This window comes from Capra hircus, chromosome 8 (assembly GCF_001704415.2).
Source record: "Capra hircus breed San Clemente chromosome 8, ASM170441v1, whole genome shotgun sequence".
Lineage (NCBI taxonomy): Eukaryota > Metazoa > Chordata > Mammalia > Artiodactyla > Bovidae > Capra > Capra hircus.
In genome coordinates, this window is record NC_030815.1 from 78,029,273 (window position 1) to 78,051,799 (window position 22,527).

General features: G+C 43.1%; 1 protein-coding gene across 8 annotated transcripts in view; it reads left to right on the forward strand.

Annotated features, from left to right (window-relative positions):
• NTRK2 (neurotrophic receptor tyrosine kinase 2) overlaps positions 1-22,527 on the forward strand; it is a 402,024-nt gene that overhangs the window by 316,498 nt on the left and 62,999 nt on the right. For all 8 annotated transcript variants that reach the window (XM_018052429.1, XM_018052423.1, XM_018052430.1 and 5 more), the window contains one exon: positions 7,446-7,680. In XM_018052429.1, the coding sequence (XP_017907918.1) occupies positions 7,446-7,680 (235 nt within the window). The remainder of the gene's footprint in view (positions 1-7,445; positions 7,681-22,527) is intronic.

Below are 22,527 nucleotides of genomic sequence, written 5' to 3' on the forward strand. Positions count from 1 at the left end.
ATGGGCCTTAGGATCTGTAGGAGTTTGCCTGGTGGATAAGGGAAGAGTGTTGTTCTGATAAAAGGAAACAGCAAGAGCTCAGGCTCCCAGGTGTCACAGGAAAAGGGCTGGTGAGAGTGATGAGTCTTGGAGACACCCAACAATGCAAAAATCCAGGGCGAAGGGAGGGTTAGACAAGGAGGTAGGAGGAGTCATGGCTGGAAAGATGGACATTTGGACTCTGTTCTGAGGACAGAAAGCAGAACCAGGAGGTCAGTAGGTCAGAGGATTGAGTGAAGAATACCATCAAAAGAGTGAAACATCTAGAAGGAAGGACAGATCTAGGGAAGACTCAGGATTGGGACTCAAGTCAAGTCCCTGAAGTCAGGAAAAGATGGCCAGCTTCATCTGGGGGTTGGGCGGTCAGGGAGAAACTGAAAGGTGGCAAAATGAGGAAAGGGGAAGCGTGGTGGATAAAAGGGAGTTGTTGGGTTGCTAAATAGGGTTGTCACTTGGATTTCCAGCACTGGCCAAACTGGGTCTTGTTTCAGTGGCAGGTTCTCAGGCAGGTCCCTTCCTTGGGGCAATGGGTGCAGGGGCCTGGGAGGGGCTTCAAGATATAGCGAGTGAGAGATACCTCACAAAGTGAAAGGCATCGCAGAGCAGTGTCTCTTGAGGGGACACTAATGATCCAGGCAGGATGCTGTGCTGGAGTTGAATCTCAGCTCTGGCATGTATTAGCTGAATGACCTTGAGCAAGTCTCTTAGCTGTTCTGATGACACTACTGAGCCAGCAGGGTAAGCATGAGGCTGAATTAGAATGAATAGAAAGCTCACGGCATAGAAGCCGGTAGGATGTTTTCAACAAGCAGAAGCTTGAATCCTGCTACTAGTGATTTCTACTCATACACCAACTACCTCAGTGAGGGAAACTGAAGCATGGGGAACCCAAGCTCACTGGAACCCATAGTGAGCTTTCTTATCCTGTATCTACCAGGGGAGAGAATAAGTGTGGTGATCCCGATACTCCTTGGTGAAGGAAATCAAGTGATGCTTTTATTTACATTAAGCAGATGTGCAAATGGAAGCCACACATTTAAGATCTTACACAATGGGAAAAGTAAGAAGTCTCAGTGGTGAGGGCTGGAAGACACAGTTCTCCTTCCTGTTCTGCATCTGCTGCTTGGGGCCCTTGGGTGGGTCCCCAACCCACTTTGCCTCAATCACCTCAACCCTCAGGTGGGTCTGAGTTAGATCCTCTCAAAGACACATCTGGCTCTAACATGCTGTTTACTTTAAAATGCAGTTGTTAGCTATGATTCCTTGGTAGATAGTTTAACTTAAGAGAAATAAGGAAGATGTTCCTCACTGGCCTCAGTTTTCTCACCTGCAAAAGGAGTATAATAACACCCATCTCATGGACTGGTGTTGGGACTATTGTGATGGCTAATGTTGTGTGTTAGAAAAGGCTAACGTATTGTTAGTCGCTCAGTCATGTCTGACTCTTTGCAATTCCATGGACTATAGCCCGCCAGGCTCCTCTGTCCATGTGATTATCCAGGCAAGAATACTGGAGTGGATAGTCATATCCTTCTCCAGGGGTGCTTCCAGACCCATGGATCAAACCCAGACTTCCTGCATTACAGGCAAGTTCTTTACTGTCTGAGCCATCAGGGAAACCCATTGTGAGAGCAGGTAATCAATAGATGTTGCATCCATAGCCCTTCTTCTCTGACACATTTTCCTGTTCATTTTGGTTGAAGGATCCGTAATCCTGGGAAATTACACCTTTTGCATTACTGCAGCACTTAGACTACTCTGTCTTCCTCCAGTTTCCACAGGCACTAGAGAGAGATTTCCAATAAAATCAGTACCAGTAGCTTCATGCAGCCACTGGAAAGTTCAGGAAATGTATAATATAAGGAATACGTCAATTGCTGACAGAAAGTGAAATGGGGAGAGGGTACCACTGTGTTTGGAAATGGCATCCCAACAGTGGGAGCTTATACACAGTTTGACTCATCTAATGTGAAAGGAAGAAAAGAAGCTGCATTTAGTTGAGATCTAGCTGCTTATAGGAGAACTAATTTCCTTGTATTCCCATGTTCTAGACTATGTCCCTATTGTAAAATGGTGCTTTCCCCAAACTGTAGAATAATAGATTCAAATGTACTCACCTGGACTCAAGTAAATGCCTCTGTGAGCTCAGACTGTGCACATGTGTGTGTGTGCACACGTGTGTGTGCATGTGTGTGTGTGTGTTGATTCGTTCACTCTCAGCTCCATCCCTAGTTCTGCATGCCTTCCAGAAGGAGCAGGCACCTGATTCTCCCTTGGCAGCTTGTACAGGGCAGGGAGTTGTTGAAAACCTCCTCTACTCAATTTCAGAACCTGCTGAATTCTCAGAGCAAAAGGTTTTCTATGCCAAGAATCAGGTTCTCAGGTGCAAGGATGTGCTGTGAACTACAGTCTGTCCTCTCCTCCTTCTGGGAGGGAACCATGTCCTTACACTGCCATGAATTGTGTCTTCAAGTATCATTGGAACTTCTCTGTGAAGACAGATGTCTACAGTTATCCTCCCACCCCTTTTATTCATCCCAAAGCCATTGAGGACCAACAGGAACAGGCCTTATGTTAGGTTGGCTGGGAGATGAGGAGTCAAGCATAGTCCTTGCTTTCAGGGAGATTACAATTTTTCCTCTTAAAAGTCTCCTGAATTACCTTCAATGAAGGGAATATAGAAAAGGGCCCTTTTTTCAAGTGATAACAGCTGTTTATTGGGAGTTCCCTGGTGGTCCAGTGGTTAGGACAAGGGAATTTCATTGCTGGGAGCCAGGTTTAACACCTGATCAGGGAACTAATATCCCTCAAGCCTCATGGCAAGGCCAAACCAAAGAGCTATTTATTGAGTCTTTCTAAGCATTCTAAATGTTTTAAATGTATCAACTTAATCAGCTATCATTGCCATTATCCCTGGGGCTTCCTATGTGGTGCTGGCAGTAAAGAATCCACTTGCCAATGCAGGAGACCTAAGAGATGCATGTTCAACCCCTGGGTGGAGAGGATCCCCTGGAAGAGGGCATGGAAACCCACTCCAGTACTCTTGTCTGGAGAACCCCATGGACAGAGGAGCTTGGCTGGCTACAGTCCATGGGGTTGCAAAGAACCAGACACGGCTGACGTGACTTAGCACAGCACAGAGCACACCAACGTCCACAGTATACAGCTGAAAAAAGTCACATGACTAATGAATGACAGAGCTGAGATTCAAACCCAGACCCCTGGCTGCAAAGCCCATTGCCTCAATCACATCAACACTTCCTCTTGAGGGGGCCATTAAAAATCAGAAGGGAAGCAGTGTTTTGTAATGTTCTAGAGTCACAGTGGGTTTTGGTGGACTCCGGGAGTTGGTGATGGATAGGGAGGCCTGGTGTGCTGCGGTTCATGGAGCTGCAAAGAGTCGGACACGACTGAGCGACTGAACTGAGCTGAACTGAAGAGCCACAAGAGTGTGGCTGAGTGCTTCTGCCACCCACAATGGGAGACAACAGGCCAAGGCAGGGAGGGAAGCCTCCCTGGTCAGAATCCTGACCCTGCTACCTGCTCCCCAAGCCCAGAGGGGCTCTCCCCTCTTGAGGCATGTTCTCCTGAAAGAGGTGAAATATGTTGCTATTTCCAAGAGCTGCAGGGTACCCTGTGGAGTGAAGCAGAGAGGGGTTGTCACCTTGGCCTGCACTCCTCTGAAGAACTTATTTAAAAGCCTTGCCTGCCCTCTTTTTGCACCAGGACTTTCTACTCAAGATACCCAGAACTGAGCGGGAGAAATGTCTGGTTAACAATGCACGAGCCTGCCCCACCCCCAAGGGGAGGGCGTACAGGGCAGGGGGCCCTGGAGAGCCCCTGCTTTCCAGTGCTATGGAGCAGACTGCTGCAGGATGCGGGTTTTGCACACACAGAGGTGGCTTTTGCACTGGCCTCTACCTTTTTCTCTTTCCTAAAGTCTCTGCCACAAAAAGATTCTTAGAGGAGTCTGGATTTCTGGGGCTTAAATAATGCTGTGTCCCCTCTTCTGTCACGTGTGCGTGTATATTCATGAGGTTGTGTGCAGGTGTGCCGAACTGCTTCAGTTGTTTCCAACTCTCTGCTATCCTATGGACCATAGCCCACCAGGCTCCTCTCTCCATGGGATTCTCCAGGCAAGAATACTAGAGTGGGTTGCCATACCCTCCTCTAGGGGATCATCCCTACCCAGGGATTGAACCTGTGTCTTAGGTCTCCTGCATTGGCAGGTGGATTCCCCCAGCACCACCTAGGAAGCCCCATTCATGAGGTTATAGAGGGTCAAAATGATCCAGACTATATAAGCCATGTGATGCCATTTCTAAACACAGCAGTACCCATTCCCCCTTCTACTTTCTCTCAGCAATTGACTTGTTCCTTAAATTCTACAGTTCCTGAAACTTCCAGTGGCTCCATGGAACTTCCAGTGGCTTCTCCCAGTACTATAGAAACTGGAGGACAGAGCAGTCCAGGTGCTGCCATAATGCAGAAGGTATAACTCCCAGGATTACGGATCCATCCACCAGAATAAAGAGGAAAATGTGTCAGAGAAGAAAGTTTGTGGGGACAACATCTACTCCAGTATTCTTGCCTGGAGAATCCCATGGACAGAGGAGCCTGGAGGGCTATGGCCCATAGGGTAGCAGAGAGTTGGAAGTGACTGAAGCAACCTGGCATGCCTGCATGCAGCCTCAATACACAGGCACACATGATAGGAGAGGGTCAGTCAGTCAGTTCAGTAGCTCGGTCATGTCCAACTCTTTGCAACCCCATGGGCTGCATCACGCCAGGCTTCCCTGTCCATCACCAACTCTCAGAGCCTAGTCAAATTCATGTCCATCACATCGATGAGAGGGTACACAGCCTTATTTCAGCCACAGATTATCTATCATCACAGTAGGTCACTCTTTGAACTGAATCTGGGACGATTTCACCCTGGCTTACATTTTCTGGGTGTTTCTCATAATTTATGTGCATCTCTAGGTCCCTTTCCTGGCATTTCCTATGATGAGTGAAAATACTGTCACTTTGCCCTGCCCCCTTAGTGCTAGGAAGGGTTGGGTTTGAGTAACCTTTAGTGAGGGCATAGGGCCAGTTCTGAGAGCCTCGTCACAGGCCAACCACAAAAAGAAATGCACAGGGGATAATGAATGTTTTCATATCACCATCCATTTCTTTTTTTAAGGAAAACTGTATTTCAAAGCATTTCCCTCTGGCTTTAAAGTGAAAATCCACAAGGCACCACACAAGCCGTGTCTAAAGCCTCTTCTGTCAGTGTAATCGTATTAGGAAGCTATAGTCAGTATCCCCACTTCACAGAATGAGGAAGCAGGCCCAGAGATGTCTGCACCCACTGAGGTCAAAACTAGCATGTTAGAAGGAGATCAAATTCATTTCTGATAACCTAGAACCTTGCCCACTGCACTGTAAGACTTCTTACTCCAGTAAGAGAGTCTGAGCAGAAAGAAGCCAAGGCGTTTCCTGTATTCGCCTCAGTGTGACCATTGGCAGTCAGGGCTGGAGTTTGAATGGAGGTGAAATAAATGTGTTAGAATTTGCCTTGTACCAAAACAGGAAAGGTTATATCCAGATGTTTTCGGATAAAAGGAACCTAAGTGACAGCCCCAGTGGCTCAGTCAGTAAAGAATCCACCTGCAATAGAGGAGATCCAAGTTTGATCCCTGGATCAGGAAGATCCCTTGGAGAAGCAAATGGCTACCCACTCCAGTATTCTTGCCTAGGAAATCCCATGGACAGAGGAGCCTGGCAGGATATGGTCCATTGGGTCACAAGAGTCAGACCCAACCTAGCAACAACAGCCAAATCAAATGATAACCCAACATAAAAGACCTTTGGATTTTTGACTAATGAGAAAATTACAGATTGGGCATCATTGACTCAGTGATATGAGTTTGAGCAAACTTCAGGAGATAGTGAAGGACAGGGAAGCCTGGTGTGCTGCAATCCATGGGGTCACAAAGAATCAGACACGACTGAACAACTGAAGAACAACAACAAACTGGACTCGCTAAAAGACTTTCCCGGGCCACAGGGCTGGACACAGCCAGCACTGGGAAGTTCCCCACCTCCTTGTCCAGTGCTTATGCTCTGAAAACGCACGAACAAAATGTCTGGTGACAGTGTGTTTTGGGAGCCAGTGTGGCCGCAGCCGTGGTGGGAGGGGCTGTGGGGCTGGCCGGTAGGAGGGGCAAAACAAGTTGGATGTTCCTGGATAATTCTGGCTCTTATTTTCAAATACTGATATAGCTCTGGAACACTGTGGATGGGGTCACCCGCTTTAAAATTTGTTTAGAATCTTCTATGTTTATTTGAAGTGCTTCCAACTGTCCTGAAGGATCTTCTCCCTTGTTTGCCTTTGGGAGGGAGAAGCCCTTAGACTGTCCTGGCAGGTCCAGCAGCAAAAGTAGCCTTTCCTCCTGGCCCTGCAGCACCCCCTCAGTCCATCCGGGCGGTGACTCCAGTCTTAGCACACCAGGCAGAATTCCAAGTTGGGGAATGTGGGGTGGAGGTAAGGGGTTAACAGTGGCATCCTAAGACTGAGACCCTCCCTTCCCTGAAGCACATGCCACTGTTCAGATGCCTTAAGTTGCCACACAGCTGGGAGAAAACTGGATAAGACAGAATATGAAGAAGATATACAACAGCACCATACTTCACACATAGTATGGGGAATAAAAGTTGCCCCAGTGAGAGACTAAATGTATTGTGATTCAGAAAGCTGCCCTCTGTGGTGGCCAGTGCAGATGGAGCTGGAGATCAGGGATGGGGCTGAGCTGAAGGAGATGGCATTTTTCACTGGGAATGAATGCCTGGGATGAGGATGCTCAGTTATTTTGCCAAGCTGGGTTGAGGATGACAAGGGTAGCTTGAAACCATGTTGGGCCATGGAACGGGTGAAGTGGGGGAGATCAGAGCTGCACTCTGGAGGGACCAGCCTGGGTGAGGACCCTCTGCTGCAGGAGGGGCTCCTACTGGGGTACACTGACTCCTGACCCCAGGAGAGTGAAACTCTCCTCCAGTGTTTTATTTTAATTTGCATATTTTTTTGTTCACTTGTTTTTGCTTCAGCCACCCACTGCTTTCTAGGGTTTTGGAATCTAGCCAGTGCCTGACCCCAGCGTAGTTCCAGAGCCCTAAAAGGTGAACCTGTCTGTATGTTGAGGGAGCACTGTTCAGGCCCATGGGGTCCTGGAAATGTTAGACTTTCTGGGAAATGAAGCCTGGGTACTCTGGAGGTTTTGGAGGTAAAACTATGGGTGGATTGTCCTTGCCTCCTATTTTTGCTAAGGCAAGCAGTATCCTCCCACACCAGCAGCTGATGAGGGGCACAGGACCCCTCAAGGCAAAGAGCCGAGGCTCCATGAGGCCTTTCGTGTCCTTCCCAGGGCACATGGACCGGATGCAGTGCTGATGGCCGAGGGCAACCCACCGGCGGAGCTGACGCAATCGCAGATGCTGCACATCGCCCAGCAGATCGCTGCAGGCATGGTCTACCTGGCATCGCAGCACTTCGTGCACCGAGACCTGGCCACCCGGAACTGCCTGGTGGGCGAGAACCTCCTGGTGAAGATCGGGGACTTTGGCATGTCCCGGGACGTGTACAGCACTGACTACTACAGGGTGAGTGGCAGTACCCGTGAGGAGGCCCAGGGCCCTCCTTCCCTGGGCTTCCCTCCTTCCTTGTTGTATTTGCCTGGGCTGCCGCAGCAGAATACTGCAGGCTCAGTGGCTTGCATGGCAGAAGATGGTTTTCACACAGTGCTGGAGGCTGGAAGTCCAAGCTCAAGGAGACAGTAGGGTTGTTTTCTTTTAAGGCTTGTCTCCTTGGCTTACACTCTTTGCCTTCGTGCTGTGTACGTCCTCATGTGCAGGACATGGTTTCTTTGTGCACATACATCCCTGGGGTCTCTCTCTGTGTCTAAATTTCTTCGTATAAGAATGTCAGTCAGACTGGTTTAAGGCCCACCCTAATGGCCTCATTTTAGCTTAATTACCTCTTTAAAGGCCCATCTCTGAATACAACTGTATTCTGGGATACTAGGGGCTAAGGCTTCTGCATGTAAGTCTGGGGAGGACATAATTCAGCCCGCCACACCATCCTGCCCTTTCCATGGTTCTCTAGATATTGTCAAGAGAAAGATTTCAACATGAGAGTTGTGCCAGGGGCAGCCCTGAGGACTTTAGGAGGCCACAAAGTTAAAGGATTTAGAGGTTTGGTTTTGATTCCGTGAAATTATGCCTGGAGCCTTTTGTTTGAGGTTTGACTTTAGGTGAACTCATTCACATAAATGAAGGTGCACTAAGATGTTGCAAGTTGCCACTGAGAACCATCTTGGTTGGTGGCCTCTTGGTAAGAGGTTCTGTCCTACCCAGTCTGTCTGGGTTCCACCCTTTAACATGCTAACAGCTAGAATTGTATTCAATGATGCAAATCCACTGATTACCTGGAGTTGGCCCCCTTGGAGTATTAGATTTGTTAATTGAGATCTCAGAACTTGGGTATGAAAGAAAAGGGTCATTTCTGGAAACTGGGAATTTGTGATATTGAAAGTGAAGATTTGGGGTCATGTTCTACCATCTCAAACCCCTACTTTTTTTCTTGTTGTCATGCTTGATTTTTAAGGGCAAAGGGATGTAGGGAGAAAAACAAGTGTTTTAGAAATATATCACCTAAAAAGATAAAACCTATAACTGAACTAACTTTTGTACTAGATTGGGCCTGGTGAAGAACATGCCTGTCCTTGCCTTTGCTCCTCCCATCATGACCTATCTTTGAAGAAGAACTTCCTCCTTTTGTCTCCTGTAGTCTTTCTTGCAGCCTCTCTCACCTCAATGTCTGCCTTTTAGCTGAGCTGACTTTGCTACAATTAGTCTAGGACAATGAACCCATTGCTTAGCTGCATATTCTTCTGTAGATTGTTTTGTGGGGTTTCTTCCTTTGTCATTTTGATTCACATTGTGATAAGCACCTGTTCTAAGTCTAGTGATGACTAGTGTGGTCTGGAAAGCTGAAACATGGCCGGAAGTTACATGCCAATGGATGTGTGTTCTCTGTTAGCTCTGCTTCCTTGGCAGGGAGTGGACAGATGGGGGTATTTCCTTGTCCAAGGAGACAAACGAACACATGGGTTTTTCCTTAAAAACAATCTTTACTGATCTTGATGAGCATCCAGGGAAGAAACATGTGGCCCTGGCAATGGCTCCCCCTTTCACAGTACGTTAATAAAGGTTTCAGAGTGGTCTGGCACAAAATAAGTGCTCAGTAAATATTTTCAACTTTATCATTATCCAAATCAATAAAGCTATGCTTCATTCTCAAAGCTGTGACTGAATGAGGTGGAACTCAGTGACTTTTGCTACAATCTCTGGAAAAATAATTCTGAAGAAAAGGACTGAAAAACTTAACAATATGAAGATAGATTACCCAATTATAAAATAGGTAAAAGATTTAAGTTTCTTTTGTGCCCCCAAAGAAAACATACAAATGGCCCATAAGTACAGAAAATAATGCTCAACATCATCAGTCATTAGGGAAATGTAAATCAAAACCACAGTGAGGTACCACTTCATATCCACTGGGCAAAACAGACAATACGAAGTGTTAACAGGGATGTGGAGAAATTGGAACTCTCATAAATTGCTGGTGGGAATGTAACTTGGTGCAGTTGCTTTAGAAATAGTTTGGCAGTTCCTCAAAATGTACAACAGAGTCATCATATAACTCAGAAATTCTACTCCTTGGTATATACCCAAGAGAATTAAAACCATATGTACACACACACACACACACACACACACACACAGAGGTACACAAATGAAATGGCAGCATTATTCATAATAGCTCAAAATAGTAAACAGATAAACAAAATGTGATCATCTGTATGATGGACTATTATTCATTAATCAAAAGGAATGATGTACTGATTCATGCTACAATATGAACATTGAAAACATTATTATGGTTAAGTGAAGGAAACCAAGCACAAAAGGTTACATCCTATATGATTCCATTTATACGGAGTATCCAGAATAGGCAAATCCACAGAGCAGGAGGTAGATTCGTGGTTGCCAGAAGCTGGGGGACAATGGAGAATGAGAAGTGACTGGTTCTGGATATGGAGTTTCTTTTTGGAGTGATGAAAATGTTCTATAATTGTGTAGTGTGATGGTTGTTTAGTATGTGTGTAAATATAATAAAAATCATTGAACATGTACTTTAAAAGGGTAAATATTATGGTATAAGAATTATATCTTGATTTAAAAAGCCTCAAAAATACTAGCAAAGCAGTGACCATTATTATAGACATGAGAATTTAGCCTTGGTCATTTATGCATTTTAAAACACTGTCATTTGTCATCTACCGTATATTCTGATTTTGTTAAAAAGAAAATTCTCCACTTAGTGAGATTTTCTTGAAATATTTGGAGGAAATAATGATTCCCAGTTTATTTGTTAGATGTTCTTCACAAAACTATCCTAGTCATTAAGAAATGTGCTTCAGGTGCCACATTGATTTAATCCCCCCACCATGGTCCCTACTCAGTTGCGACTTCAAGGTTTATATGCTCACTTTGTTGTTTGTTGTTCCCATTGAGGATGAGGAGAAAGAACCAGCCTTACCTTGACCTCTGTGACAGGTGGGCCTGGTGGGATTTGGTACAAAGTGGATGATGAGCATAAGAACTGGCCGATTTAGGTAGTAGCTTAGAAAAAATAAGAAATTATGAATTTCATTTTGCTGTCTCTAAAATTTTCAAGTGGTAATCTACTTTTTGGTTCCATGAAAGTATTTATTGTCATAGAACTCATTTGTAGAATATCTTTGCTTATTCAAATATCAAAAGCCTATCCATGAAGTTCACTCTCTTGAGTTTGTCCAATGGACAAGTAGAAGCTGTTGCTCTGTTTCTGCATGTGAATCCAGCATGACTTTGTATGGCTTACCTCCCAGGACACTTTTGCTTTCACGTAAGTTACCCACCTGTTGGACCATCCATAAGCTTAGTGTTAAGCCCATCCTCATCATGGTTTCTCTTCATCTTTTCTGCCATGGAAGCTGGGGAATCTATTCTCCTTACAGCTCATTTGTGGGCACATTTTTGTAATTATTTTGTTCTTAATTTCTTCAAAAGCTTTCACACTCCAAGGTGGGGAACTGCGGTGGCTGATGTGGGCTATCATCATCACCATGTTAATATCCTTCCTGCACAGTAGTGGATGAGGACTTTTGTCTTTACCAAGGGTGTCTTCCATGGAAAGATGCTGTTTGGGCATGGAGTCAACTGGATTAAGGAGTTACATGTTCTTTATCTTTAAGCAAGAACCAATCCCACTGGCAGCCTGAGCCTTCTGCTCTTGGTTGTTTGTGAGCTGCCTTGTGGGGTGGCCCCAGCTCTGTGTGATCTATGGCAGGAAGGGTGGGTGGCAGCTGTTCCTCCATCATGGGGAGCTGGCAGCACCAGGAAACGGCTGCCTCAAAGCTTCCACCCTGTTGCAGCTGAGCTAATTATATCTTCCTAAAGAAGGAAGAAATCGGAACACTACATTTGCATTGAAACCAGCCTGATATGGCAGGTCCAAAATTACTCTAGCATTTATGTTCTCTGAATTGTTTTAATTAGCAGCTCTGCGGTACCAGTCTTTCATTTCGTTTTTATTCCTTCCCTCCACTGGCAAAGCCTGACATTTAGGAAGCATCTGAACCAGATTTCTGTCACATTCTGACTGTCAGAGACCTAGGATCTCAGTCTACTTGGTCATTACTATGCCTCAGTGGATCCACTGAGATTTTTAAATGTGTGCTTTGGTATTTTCCATGATTTGGCTTCAACATGCCTTTAAAATGAATGGTGACCATTGGTGAGTACAGAGCCCCAAAGATCTGAAATCCTCACTTTTAAGTCGTATACAACACTTTGAATTTTAGTTTTATGGTGGTGGGGGTAAGCAATTCTATCTTTTAATTCATCTTTCACTTAAGAAAAAACAGGGAAACAGAATTGGGAAGCTCATTAATAGTGGACATTTAAAGAAGCAAGTGAATCTAACTTGGTTAAAGGCCATGGTGAGAATCCTTAAGTGTTAAAATGATATAAACAAGTCTAGAAATCATCTGAAAGTGCTTAATACAGTTTATCAACAGCACAGAGAAAGGAAGACAAGTTTTGTTAAAATAAGCTAATATAACAAGTAGCAAAAAGAACTGTTTTGAACTTTAGGTACTTTGTCCCTTACTCTGCCTACCTCGGAGGAAAAAGGGTGATAAACTAGAAAATAAAGTCCTAAACCATAGAAGAGAGAAGGCTTCAGTTCAGTTCAGTTCAGTTCAGTCGCTCAGTCGTGTCTGACTCTGCGACCCCATGAATCGCGGGACGCCAGGCCTCCCTGTCCATCACCAACTCCCGGAGTTCACTCAGACTCATGTCCACCGTGTCAGTGATGCCATCCAGCCATCTCATCCTCTATTGTCTCCTTCTCCTGCCCCCAATCCCTCCCAGCATCAGAGTCTTTTCCAATGAGTCAACTCTTCACATGAGGTGGCCAAAGTACTGGAGTTTTAGCTTCAGCATCATTCCCTCCAAAGAAATCCCAGGGATGATCTCCTTCAGAATGGACTGCTTGGATCTCCTTGCAGTCCAAGGGACTCTCAAGAGTTTTCTCCAACACCACAGTTCAAAAGCATCAATTCTTCGGTGCTCAGCTTTCTTCACAGTCCAACTGTCACATCCATACATGACCACTGGAAAAACCATAGCCTTGACTAGACGGCCCTTAGTTGGCAAAGTAATGTCTCTGCTTTTCAATATGATATCTAGGTTGGTCATAACTTTTTTTCCAAGGAGTGTCTTTTAATTTCATGGCTGCAATCACCATCTGCAGTGATTCTGGAGCCCCCCCCCCAAAAAAAAATCTGATACTGTTTCCACTGTTTCCCCATCTATTTGCCATGGAGTGATGGGACCACATGCCATGATCTTCGTTTTCTGAATGTTGAGCTTTAAGCCAACTTTTTCACTCTCCTCTTTCACTTTCATCAAGAGGCTCTTTAGTTCTTCTTCAATTTCTGCCATAAGGGTGGTGTCATCTGCATATCTGAGGTTATTGATATTTCTCCCGGCAATCTTGATTCCAGCTTTTGTTTCTTCCAGCCCAGCATTTCTCATGATGTACTCTGCATATAAGTTAAATAAGCAGGGTGACAATATACAGCCTTGACGTACTCCTTTTCCTATTTGGAACCAGTCTGTTGTTCCATGTCCAGTTCTAACTGTTGCTTCCTACTTGCATTATAGGTTTCTCAAGAGGCAGGTCAGGTGGTCTGGAATTCCCATCTCTTTCAGAATTTTCCAGTTTGTTGTGATCCACACAGTCAAAGGCTTTGGCATAGTCAATAAAGCAGAAATAGATGTTTTTCTGGAACTCTCTTGCTTTTTCGATGATCCGGCGGATGTTGGCAATTTGATCTCTGGTTCCTCTGCTTTTTCTAAAACCAGTTTGAACATCTGGAAGTTCACGGTTCACATGTTGCTGAATTCTGGCTTGGAGAATTTTGAGCATTACTTTACTAGCGTGTGAGATGAGTGCAATTGTGTGGTAGTTTGAGCATTCTTTGGCATTGCCTTAGGTAATTTAAAAACTGGACAAGCACATGAAAAATAATCAAGGGTTAATTTTTATACCTTGGTCTTGAAAAATAAAAATGTTTATTTTTTTAAGGAATATTTGCTTGTAATGTGAGCATTTCTAAGTAGATAGGTAGGTAGATGATAAATAGATAGATGAATAGATTGTGGAGTAAATAGGTAAATCTTAACTCATTCCACAGATGTTTTTACTGTGCTTTGTAAAATGCTCAGGTCATCCCCGCTATGAGGAGCAACACTGTGTCTACCTGGTGATAACTGCTGATTCCTAAGCGATAACCTCAGTTCCACCACCTCCCTGACTTCCTCCAAACAGAACAATGGCTGACAAATCTGTGATCCCTCAATACTTCTTAGAAATAAGCGTTACAGCATAGACTATTTTGCATCATGGAAATCTGCTCATGTCTTCTCATTGATGTGAGAGCAGAGAGAGGATAAATTTTATTTATCTTTATATCTGTGCCTGGCAGAGTGCACGGCATAGACTAGGTATGCTGAATAGGACACATATAAGGCAAAGCCTTGATGAATGTGTCTTTTTAGCTCTATTGATGAAAACTGAAGATACTCAGACTTGCAGACAGGCCTGGTGCTGGGTCTAGGAGCACTGCCTTCAGGAAGTAAAGCTAGAGATACAGGGACATCTTTATCTCAGACAATTTATTTTCAGTGGAAAGCCCAGAGCTGAAACTTATTTACATTAACACTATAGTGGACAAACTTCCTCTGATATATTTGCCTAGAACCCTTAAAACCAGACAGAACATTCATTTAAAAAGGCAACAAACACATCTTCCTGAAAGAAGAATGTTCTCTATGTCATTAACTCTCTTTTGCAGATACCATTTCCTTATTTTTCTCCTTAATAGATACTCACACGATGACTCTTAACTTTCACACAAACAATTATAGACCTTTCCGGTTAGGTTCTTTTGATTGAAGTGGCCCCAGAAACATAAGAGGTTGTTTATTCTATGAAATCATCTTTAATTTTATGCCTTGAACAACAGTGAGAGAAAAAGCACAGTTCAGAGGAACTTGCCTGTTGGGCAGAAATCAGAACATTGAATTCAGGCTAATTCTATGTTAAAGTAGATTTGCATAAATTGTTTTAAGATTCTAAATTGACTCAATTTGTATTTAAGCCTCCCTAAGAACCTTTCACATATGCTCTGGAGTTGTAACAGGGTGGGTTAGTATCCGTTTATTCATTCATTCAACACACATTAGTGAAGCAGCTGCCACATGCTAGATACTGTACTAAATAATAAAGGCAGAGTCTTTAGATGTGTGATAATGGCTTCCCTGGTGGCCTGGCAGTAAAGAATCTTCCTGCAATGTAGGAGATATGAGTTTGATCTCTGGGCTGGGAAGATCCCCCCTGGAGGAGGGCATGGCAGCCCACTCCAGTATTCTTGCCTGGAGAATCCCATGGATAGAGGAACCTGGTGGACTACAGTCCATATGATCACAAAGAGTTAGACACTACTGAAGTGACACACAGCACCATATGATGAAGGGGCTTCCTAGTTAGTGCTAGTGATAAAGAATCCACCTGCCAATGCAGGAGACACAAGAGACATGTATTCCATCCCTGGATTGGGAAGATCCCCCAGAGCAGGAATTGGCAACCCACTTCAGAATTCTTGCCTGAAAAATTCAATGGACAGAGGAGTCTTATAGGCTACAGGCCATGGGATCGCACAGAGCTGGACACAACTGAGTAACTGAACACAATGTGATGGATGCGGAAATATCAACAGAAATATGTATAAGGAATCCTAAAAAGAAAGCTACCAGTCTGCTTTAGGAAATCAGAGTCAAGTTCACAAAGACAAGGCATTTGAACTGGTATTTAAGATATGAATCAGAAATTTATGTATTGGCAAGAAGGCTGTCAATGATGAGGAGAGGGGGGAATTCTTGGCATAGGAGGTGGCATAGGAAAAGAAATGGTGTGAAAACATCATAATGCATGACCTGAGAATGAAGCTCCTTTACATACCCTTGAGGCTAAGAAAATAGGCTACTCACATTATTATCAGACTTCACAGCTGCCTGTTTGCTATGCTAAATTCTTTGAACTTGGCCTTTTTGTCAGTGGGAAGCTACTGAGAGATTTTATGCCAGAAGGTGGCATGTCAGATTGCATTCTGGCAGCTTATGAAAATAGATCTGCCCAACAGATCCCCAGATCTCCACTGCTGTATGTATTTGATTGGTCTAGTGCAGTGTCTCTCAAACTAGATCCCTTAGCTGATCCATCTCTTTCACCAGTAAAAGAGAGCCATGATCACTAAGGTAAGCAATAATTTCCTTGCTACAGAACTCCTTAGAGCCTTTAATCTATTACTGGGACTTGTGGCCTTTTCAGAAGGGCTATAGAAATTGGCCAAAGTCTGCACAAAGAGCTGGCCTCATTCAGAGCCCTGGTTCTATCCAGAGCTTTGTCCAGAGCCCTGTCTCCATCCATTTACCAACTAGTGGAGTCTGTTAGCAGATGATGGGATAAATCCTCTTGTTTTTTAGTCTTCTGAGTCTCTTATTCTTGAAATCAAGAGCCCTTCCTCTTTGTACATAGAAGTACTACATACAGAAATTGGTGTTTTCAGGTGTGCTGGGAAGGATGGTAGGCAATAGCCCATTGATGTGCATGGGCCAGAAGGGTTCTGATTCCTCAAAGTACTGAGAAGTATATTCAGTAGATACTTTCTCCCATTTTTACCCATCTGGAAGCAGTTAGGCTTCAGCTGTCTTATATCTGTCACATTCCATATCTTTGCATCACTGAGACAAGAGCCCCTTAAAAAGGACACTGACAATAAAGACCTAACAACGATATAGAGAAAAGAGCATCCAACAGTGATCCTAAAGACGAAAGTTCAAATATCTGATTTCCCTTTTCTAGCAGTTAGGTGGGAATGCACTTAGGCATAGGCCAAGCAGATAGGGAGTTGCTTTTGTTCACACTATAAGAAATTTACAGGTGGGCAGTTTTCTAATGGGTTCAGAAGCTTTCCAGTGTCAGAGCAATTTACTGGCACCTGACATTTTCTTGGTGTTTTATTCATGGCTGAAGGATGGTTGCCTCAATTCCAAACATGTCAAAACTGCATTGGAGGAGAAAGGAGGCAGGATGGCTGCAGGTGAAAGTAATTTCTACCTATATACCTTTCTTTCATCAGGAAGTAATTCTTTCCCAGAACTCTTCTGCAAAGACTCCTTCTTATACCTCACTGACCACATATGGGCCAAGACCAAGGACTGAACTTACTAGCAGAGATCAATGGCTTTCTGAAGATCTAGATAAACTGTGATTGTACTACAGATGAAAAGGAAGCCAAAGTGAGTGGCTTTGAGAAGAGCAAAGAAACCTTTCCATGCTCACCTTAGGTGCCATCATGGCCTCTGTTTCTTTATTCTCAATGAGCATCTGCCTTTAAAGCTTGCTGAGTAAAATAAATTGAAGTGCCACATATTAACTGCTAAAAAAATAAAATTGCTGGCATTTTTCAATAGGAGAGTTTTACTCCTCTGTATATAATGCATCTTTTTCTTCAAGCTGCTTTAAAGATTTTCCCTTGGATTCATTGGGTTTCTTGGATTGTGGGCTTATAATTTTCATCAATTTGAAGATTTGGGGCCATTATGTGTTCAAATATTTCATCTATGCCCTCACTTACTTGCAGGGACTCCAATTTCACTTTTGTTAAGTCACTTAAAGCTTCCTCATGGCTCACTGAGCTCGTTTTATAGTTTTGGATTCTCCTTTCTTTGTGTGTTTCATTTTGGATAATTTCTATTATTTTGCCTTCAATTTCCATAATTTTTTCTTCTGCAGTGTCTAATTTAGGATCCTTCATTCCCATTCATTATAGATTTCATATCACTTATTCAAGTTTTCATTCCTACAAGTTCTATATGGACCTTTTCTTGTGTCTTCCATTCTAATTAACTCCAATTAACTTTTATAATAAATGTTTATTATAAACATTTTATATTTAAATTTATATTTATATATTAAATTTATATTTAAATGTTTATATTATAAAACTATAATTTTATAATTATGCTTTATAAATGTGTAATAAATGTTTCAGTCTGTTTGCCTGTAGTTCTATCATGTGTGTCAGTCCTGGATCCATTTTCATTGTTTGATTTTTCTCCTTATCATGGATCATATTTTCCAAGTGCTTTGTATGCCTTATGATTTTAGATTGGATGCCAGACATTGTGAATTTTATCTTGCTGTATGCTGGATATTTTGCCTTACTAAAAATATTTTTGAGCTTTGTTCTGAAATGTGGTTATAATGTCTTGAAACTACTTGATCCCTTTGTGTGTTGCTGGTACGATTTATTAGGTATTTCTAAATCATTGCTTACTTTAGAACTAATAATTCCCCATTGCTGAGGCAAGATCTACTAGGCACTCTACCTGATTCCCCATGAATCATGAGATTTTCACTCTGCTTCATGGGAACTGGCAGTATTCCTGGTCCTGTGTGAGCACTGGGCACTGGTCCTTTTGGGTTGTTCTTTCCCAGCCATTGAGAGTGTCCTCATTTGCATGCAATGATCCATACTCAGCTGAATACTTGAAAGGCACCTTCTGTAGGTCCTCAGAGTTTTCTGTGTGCAGCTCTCTCTCCTCTGGTTTTGTGTCTTGTCCACTCTAGTCACCTTGATCTCTCTGGGCTCTCAGCTCCATCTCCTCAACTCAAGGAGCATGCTGTGCTCCACCAATGAATGAAGTAATCTTGCAATCATGGGACTCACTATGTTTGTTTCTAATCTCTCAAGTATCATGATCTCTAATTGCCTATTATCTAGTGTCTTGAAAATAATTGTTTCATATGTATATTTAAGTCAGTTTTTGGTTGTTTCTGATGAGACAGTATATTCTTTCCCTGTCACTCCACCTTGCTTAGAAGTAGAAGACAGTTGCCATCTCTCAATGATGATTAATATGTCATTAAAAAATCTATCAGTGAACTACGTGTAAGCTGCAGTAAAGAAAACAAGTTCTCCCACCTCTTTAGATCAGCTACTTCCTGTGAAGGATTTTTTTCTTTTTAATTAAGTAACTTACATTTACATAATACTTCTTCTACAATCAGTTTTCCTGCCTACACAAGATTATTACTTTCGTAAGAGAGTAGATTTTCTCCATCTTCAGTGAGTGTTGAGCAAGAGAAAATTATCTAAGCTTCCTTGTTACCTCTGAGAGATTCCCAAGGCTCAAAATGTGAACTAGTTCAAGAAAGCTTTGGAAAAAGCTGTGTGAGCAGAATATTAATAATACTCCACACTTTTCACATTTTCCCACAGTCTTTGTCCTGTGGTCAGGGACAGAACACCTTGGATGGATAAGGACTGAATTCGTCCAATATGGTACTGCATATATAATTTTTAGCCATGTCTCTCCAAAATGTAGATTCTGAATGAGATGTATTCTGTTCCCTAAAGAAAACCACAAATCTCTTGGGGGAGAAGAAACATAATAAATCACTGTAATGCTAGGCATGTTGTGAAGTGTAGAGACAAATTGATTTTTATTGGCATGTGGGATGAAATCTGGGAGAGAAATAGAATTTGACTTGAGTCTTAAAGAAAGAATGAAGCAAGTGACAAAGAATTAATCTCAAAAACATACAAGCAACTCCTGCAGCTCAATTCCAGAAAAATAAGCAACCCAATCAAAAAGTGGGCCAAAAAACTGAATAGTCATTTCTCCAAAGAAGACATACAAATGGCTAACAAACACATGAAAAGATGCTCAACACCACTCATTATCAGAGAAATGCAAATCAAAACCACAGTGAGGTACCATCTCACGCCAGTCCGAATGGCTGCTATCAAAGTCTACAAACAATAAATGCTGGAGAGGGTGCAGAGGAAAAGGAACCCTCTTACACTGTTGACGGGAATGCAAACTAGTACAGCCACTATGGAGAACAGTGTGGAGATTCCTTAAAAAATTGCAAATAGAACTACCTTATGACCCAGCAATCCCACTGCTGGGCATACACACTGAGGAAACCAGAATTGAAAGAGACACATGTAGCCCAATGTTCATCTTGGCACTGTTTACAATAGCCAGGACATGGAAGCAACCCAGATGTAAGTGGTAGACAAATAGATAAGAAAGCTGTGGTACATATACACAATGGAATATTATTCAGCTATAAAAAATATGCATTTAAATCAGTTCTAATGAGGTAGATGAAACTAGAGCTTATTATACAGAGCAAAGTAAGTCAGAAAGAAAAACACCAATACAGTGTATTAACGCATATATATGGAATTTAGAAAGAGCAGTCTATGAAGTCGCTGAGGGTCAGACACGACTGAGCGACTTCACTTTCACTTTTCACTTTCATGCATTGGAGAAGGAAATGGCGACCCACTCCAGTGTTCTTGCCTGGAGAATCCCAGGAACGGGGGAGCCTGATGGGCTGCCGTCTCTGGGGTCCCATGGAGTCAGACACGACTGAAGTGACTTAGCAGCAGCAGCAGCAGCAGCAACAATGACCCTATATGCAAGACAGCAAAAGAGACACAGATGTAAAGAACAGACTGTTAGACTCTGTGGGAGAAGGCGAGGGTGGGATGATTTGAGAGAATAACATTGAAACATATATATTATCATATGTTAAATAAATCACCAGTCCAGGTTCGATGCATGAGGCAGGCTGCTCAGGGCTGGTGCACTGGGACGACCCTGAGGGATGGGATGGGGAAGGAAGTGGGAGGGAGGGTCAGGATGGGGAACACATGTACACCCATGGCTGATTCATGTGAATGTATGACAAAAACCACCACAATAGTGTAAACTAATTAGCCTCCAATTAAAATTTTTAAAAATTTATAAAAAAGAAAGAAAGAATAGCAGATGCAGGTGGTATTGAACTTAAAGACTATTGCAGATGACTGAAGTTATAATCAAGACTACGTGACCTGATTACAAGTACTTCTCAGGTAGAATATGCATCTTCTAACATTAACCTCCATAATGCCTCACACAGTGCTGAGCTCTTTCTGGGTTCTTACTGATTATGATAATTGCCTAAAAGGAAGGTCTGAGAAAGCCTGTACACCATTCCCTTTGAAGTCTTTGGAAGTAAAGATTTATCCATAATAGTGGGACTTCAGTGTGGAAATAGGTCCTAGGTGCAAGTATGATTTGACTTTATCTCTCAACTCTCCATCGGAGAAGGCAATGGCACCCCACTCCAGTACTCTTGCCTGGAAAATCCCATGGACGGAGGAGCCTGGTGGGCTGCAGTCCATGGGGTCGCTAAGAGTCGGACAAAACTGAGTGACTTCACTTTGACTTTTCACTTTCATGCATTGGAGCAGGAAATGGCAACCCACTCCAGTGTTCTTGCCTGGAGAATCCCAGGGATAGGGGAGCCTGGTGGGCTGTCGTCTATGGGGTCACACAGAGTTGGACATGACTGAAGCAACTTAGCAGCTCAACTCTCCATAAAACTTGCTTAGAATTCTGTCCTCAGGCAGTTAGTTCACATTCTTGTTTGATCTATTGATCCAGATTTGAAGAATTATAAAATTACAGGAGATTGTTACAACAACCTAACCTAATCTGTGTATATATGAAGACATTAAAAACGCCAGGATGTATATCTCTTCAGAGTGACAACAGCTTCTCTTGGTAGTCATGAGAACTTATTAAAGGCATAAAAACTGAAAAATTCTACTTATCTAATTAAAACAAGTTCCAAATTGAATTCTACTAAGAGAATTCTCAAACATAAAGTTGCTTTAGAATGTGCATGCTAAGTCGCTTCAGTCGTGTCTGACTCTGCGACCCTATGGACTGTAGTCTGCTAGGCTCCTCTGTCCATGGGATTCTCCAGGCAAGAATACTAGAGTGGGTTCCCATACCCTCCCCTAGGGGAACTTCCTGACCCAGGGGTCAAACCTGAGTCTCCTGCTGTTCTTCCTTTTCCAGCGGATTCTTTACCACCAAGCCACTGGGGAAGCTCTACTTTAGGATATCCAACTGTTAGACAACTTCTCAAGTTCTTTTCATGCTAAGGAGGCATAGCAGGGTGACCTTACCTAGTGCTATCATGCATCCCAGGCTTGACCATGCCTCTGAATAACTTCAAAGTGATTTCTTCAAAATATCGATCACTGGGTCTCACCTTAGATATACTGATCCAGCATCTCTGAAGATGAGAATTGGGAATTTATACTTTTATCAAGCTTCTTGCTGCTACTGCTGCTAAGTCACTTCAGTCGTGTCCGACTCTGTGCGACCCCATAGACGGCAGCCCAGCAGGCTCCCCGTCCCTGGGATTCTCCAGGCAAGAACACTGAAGTAGGTTGCCATTTCCTTCTCCAATGCATGAAAGTGAAAAGTCAAAGTGAAGTCGCTCAGTCGTGTCTGACTCCTAGCAACCCCATAGACTGCAGCCTACCAGGTTCCCCCGTCCATGGGATTTTCCAGGCAAGAGTACTGGAGTGGGGTGCCATTGCCTTCTCACAGCAAGCTTCTTAGGTGAATCCAATGTACACTCAAGTATAAGAATCATCTGGTTTCTGCTCAGCAGCATTTATAGAAAGTAGGTAATACGGTCTCATCTATGCTAAGATTCACATAGTAATTTTATGAAAGATCTTAATTATCAAGCTTCAGAAATAGAATAAGTGCTGTTAAAACTTTTTTCAAACTTGACCTATTATTTTCCTGATTGAGATAGTGCTATAGTAATTAAAGGATCGTTAGGACTTCCAGTGGGAGAAGCTCTTCAGATTTTAATCACTATTGTAGAGTCATGTTCTACTCCCCTTA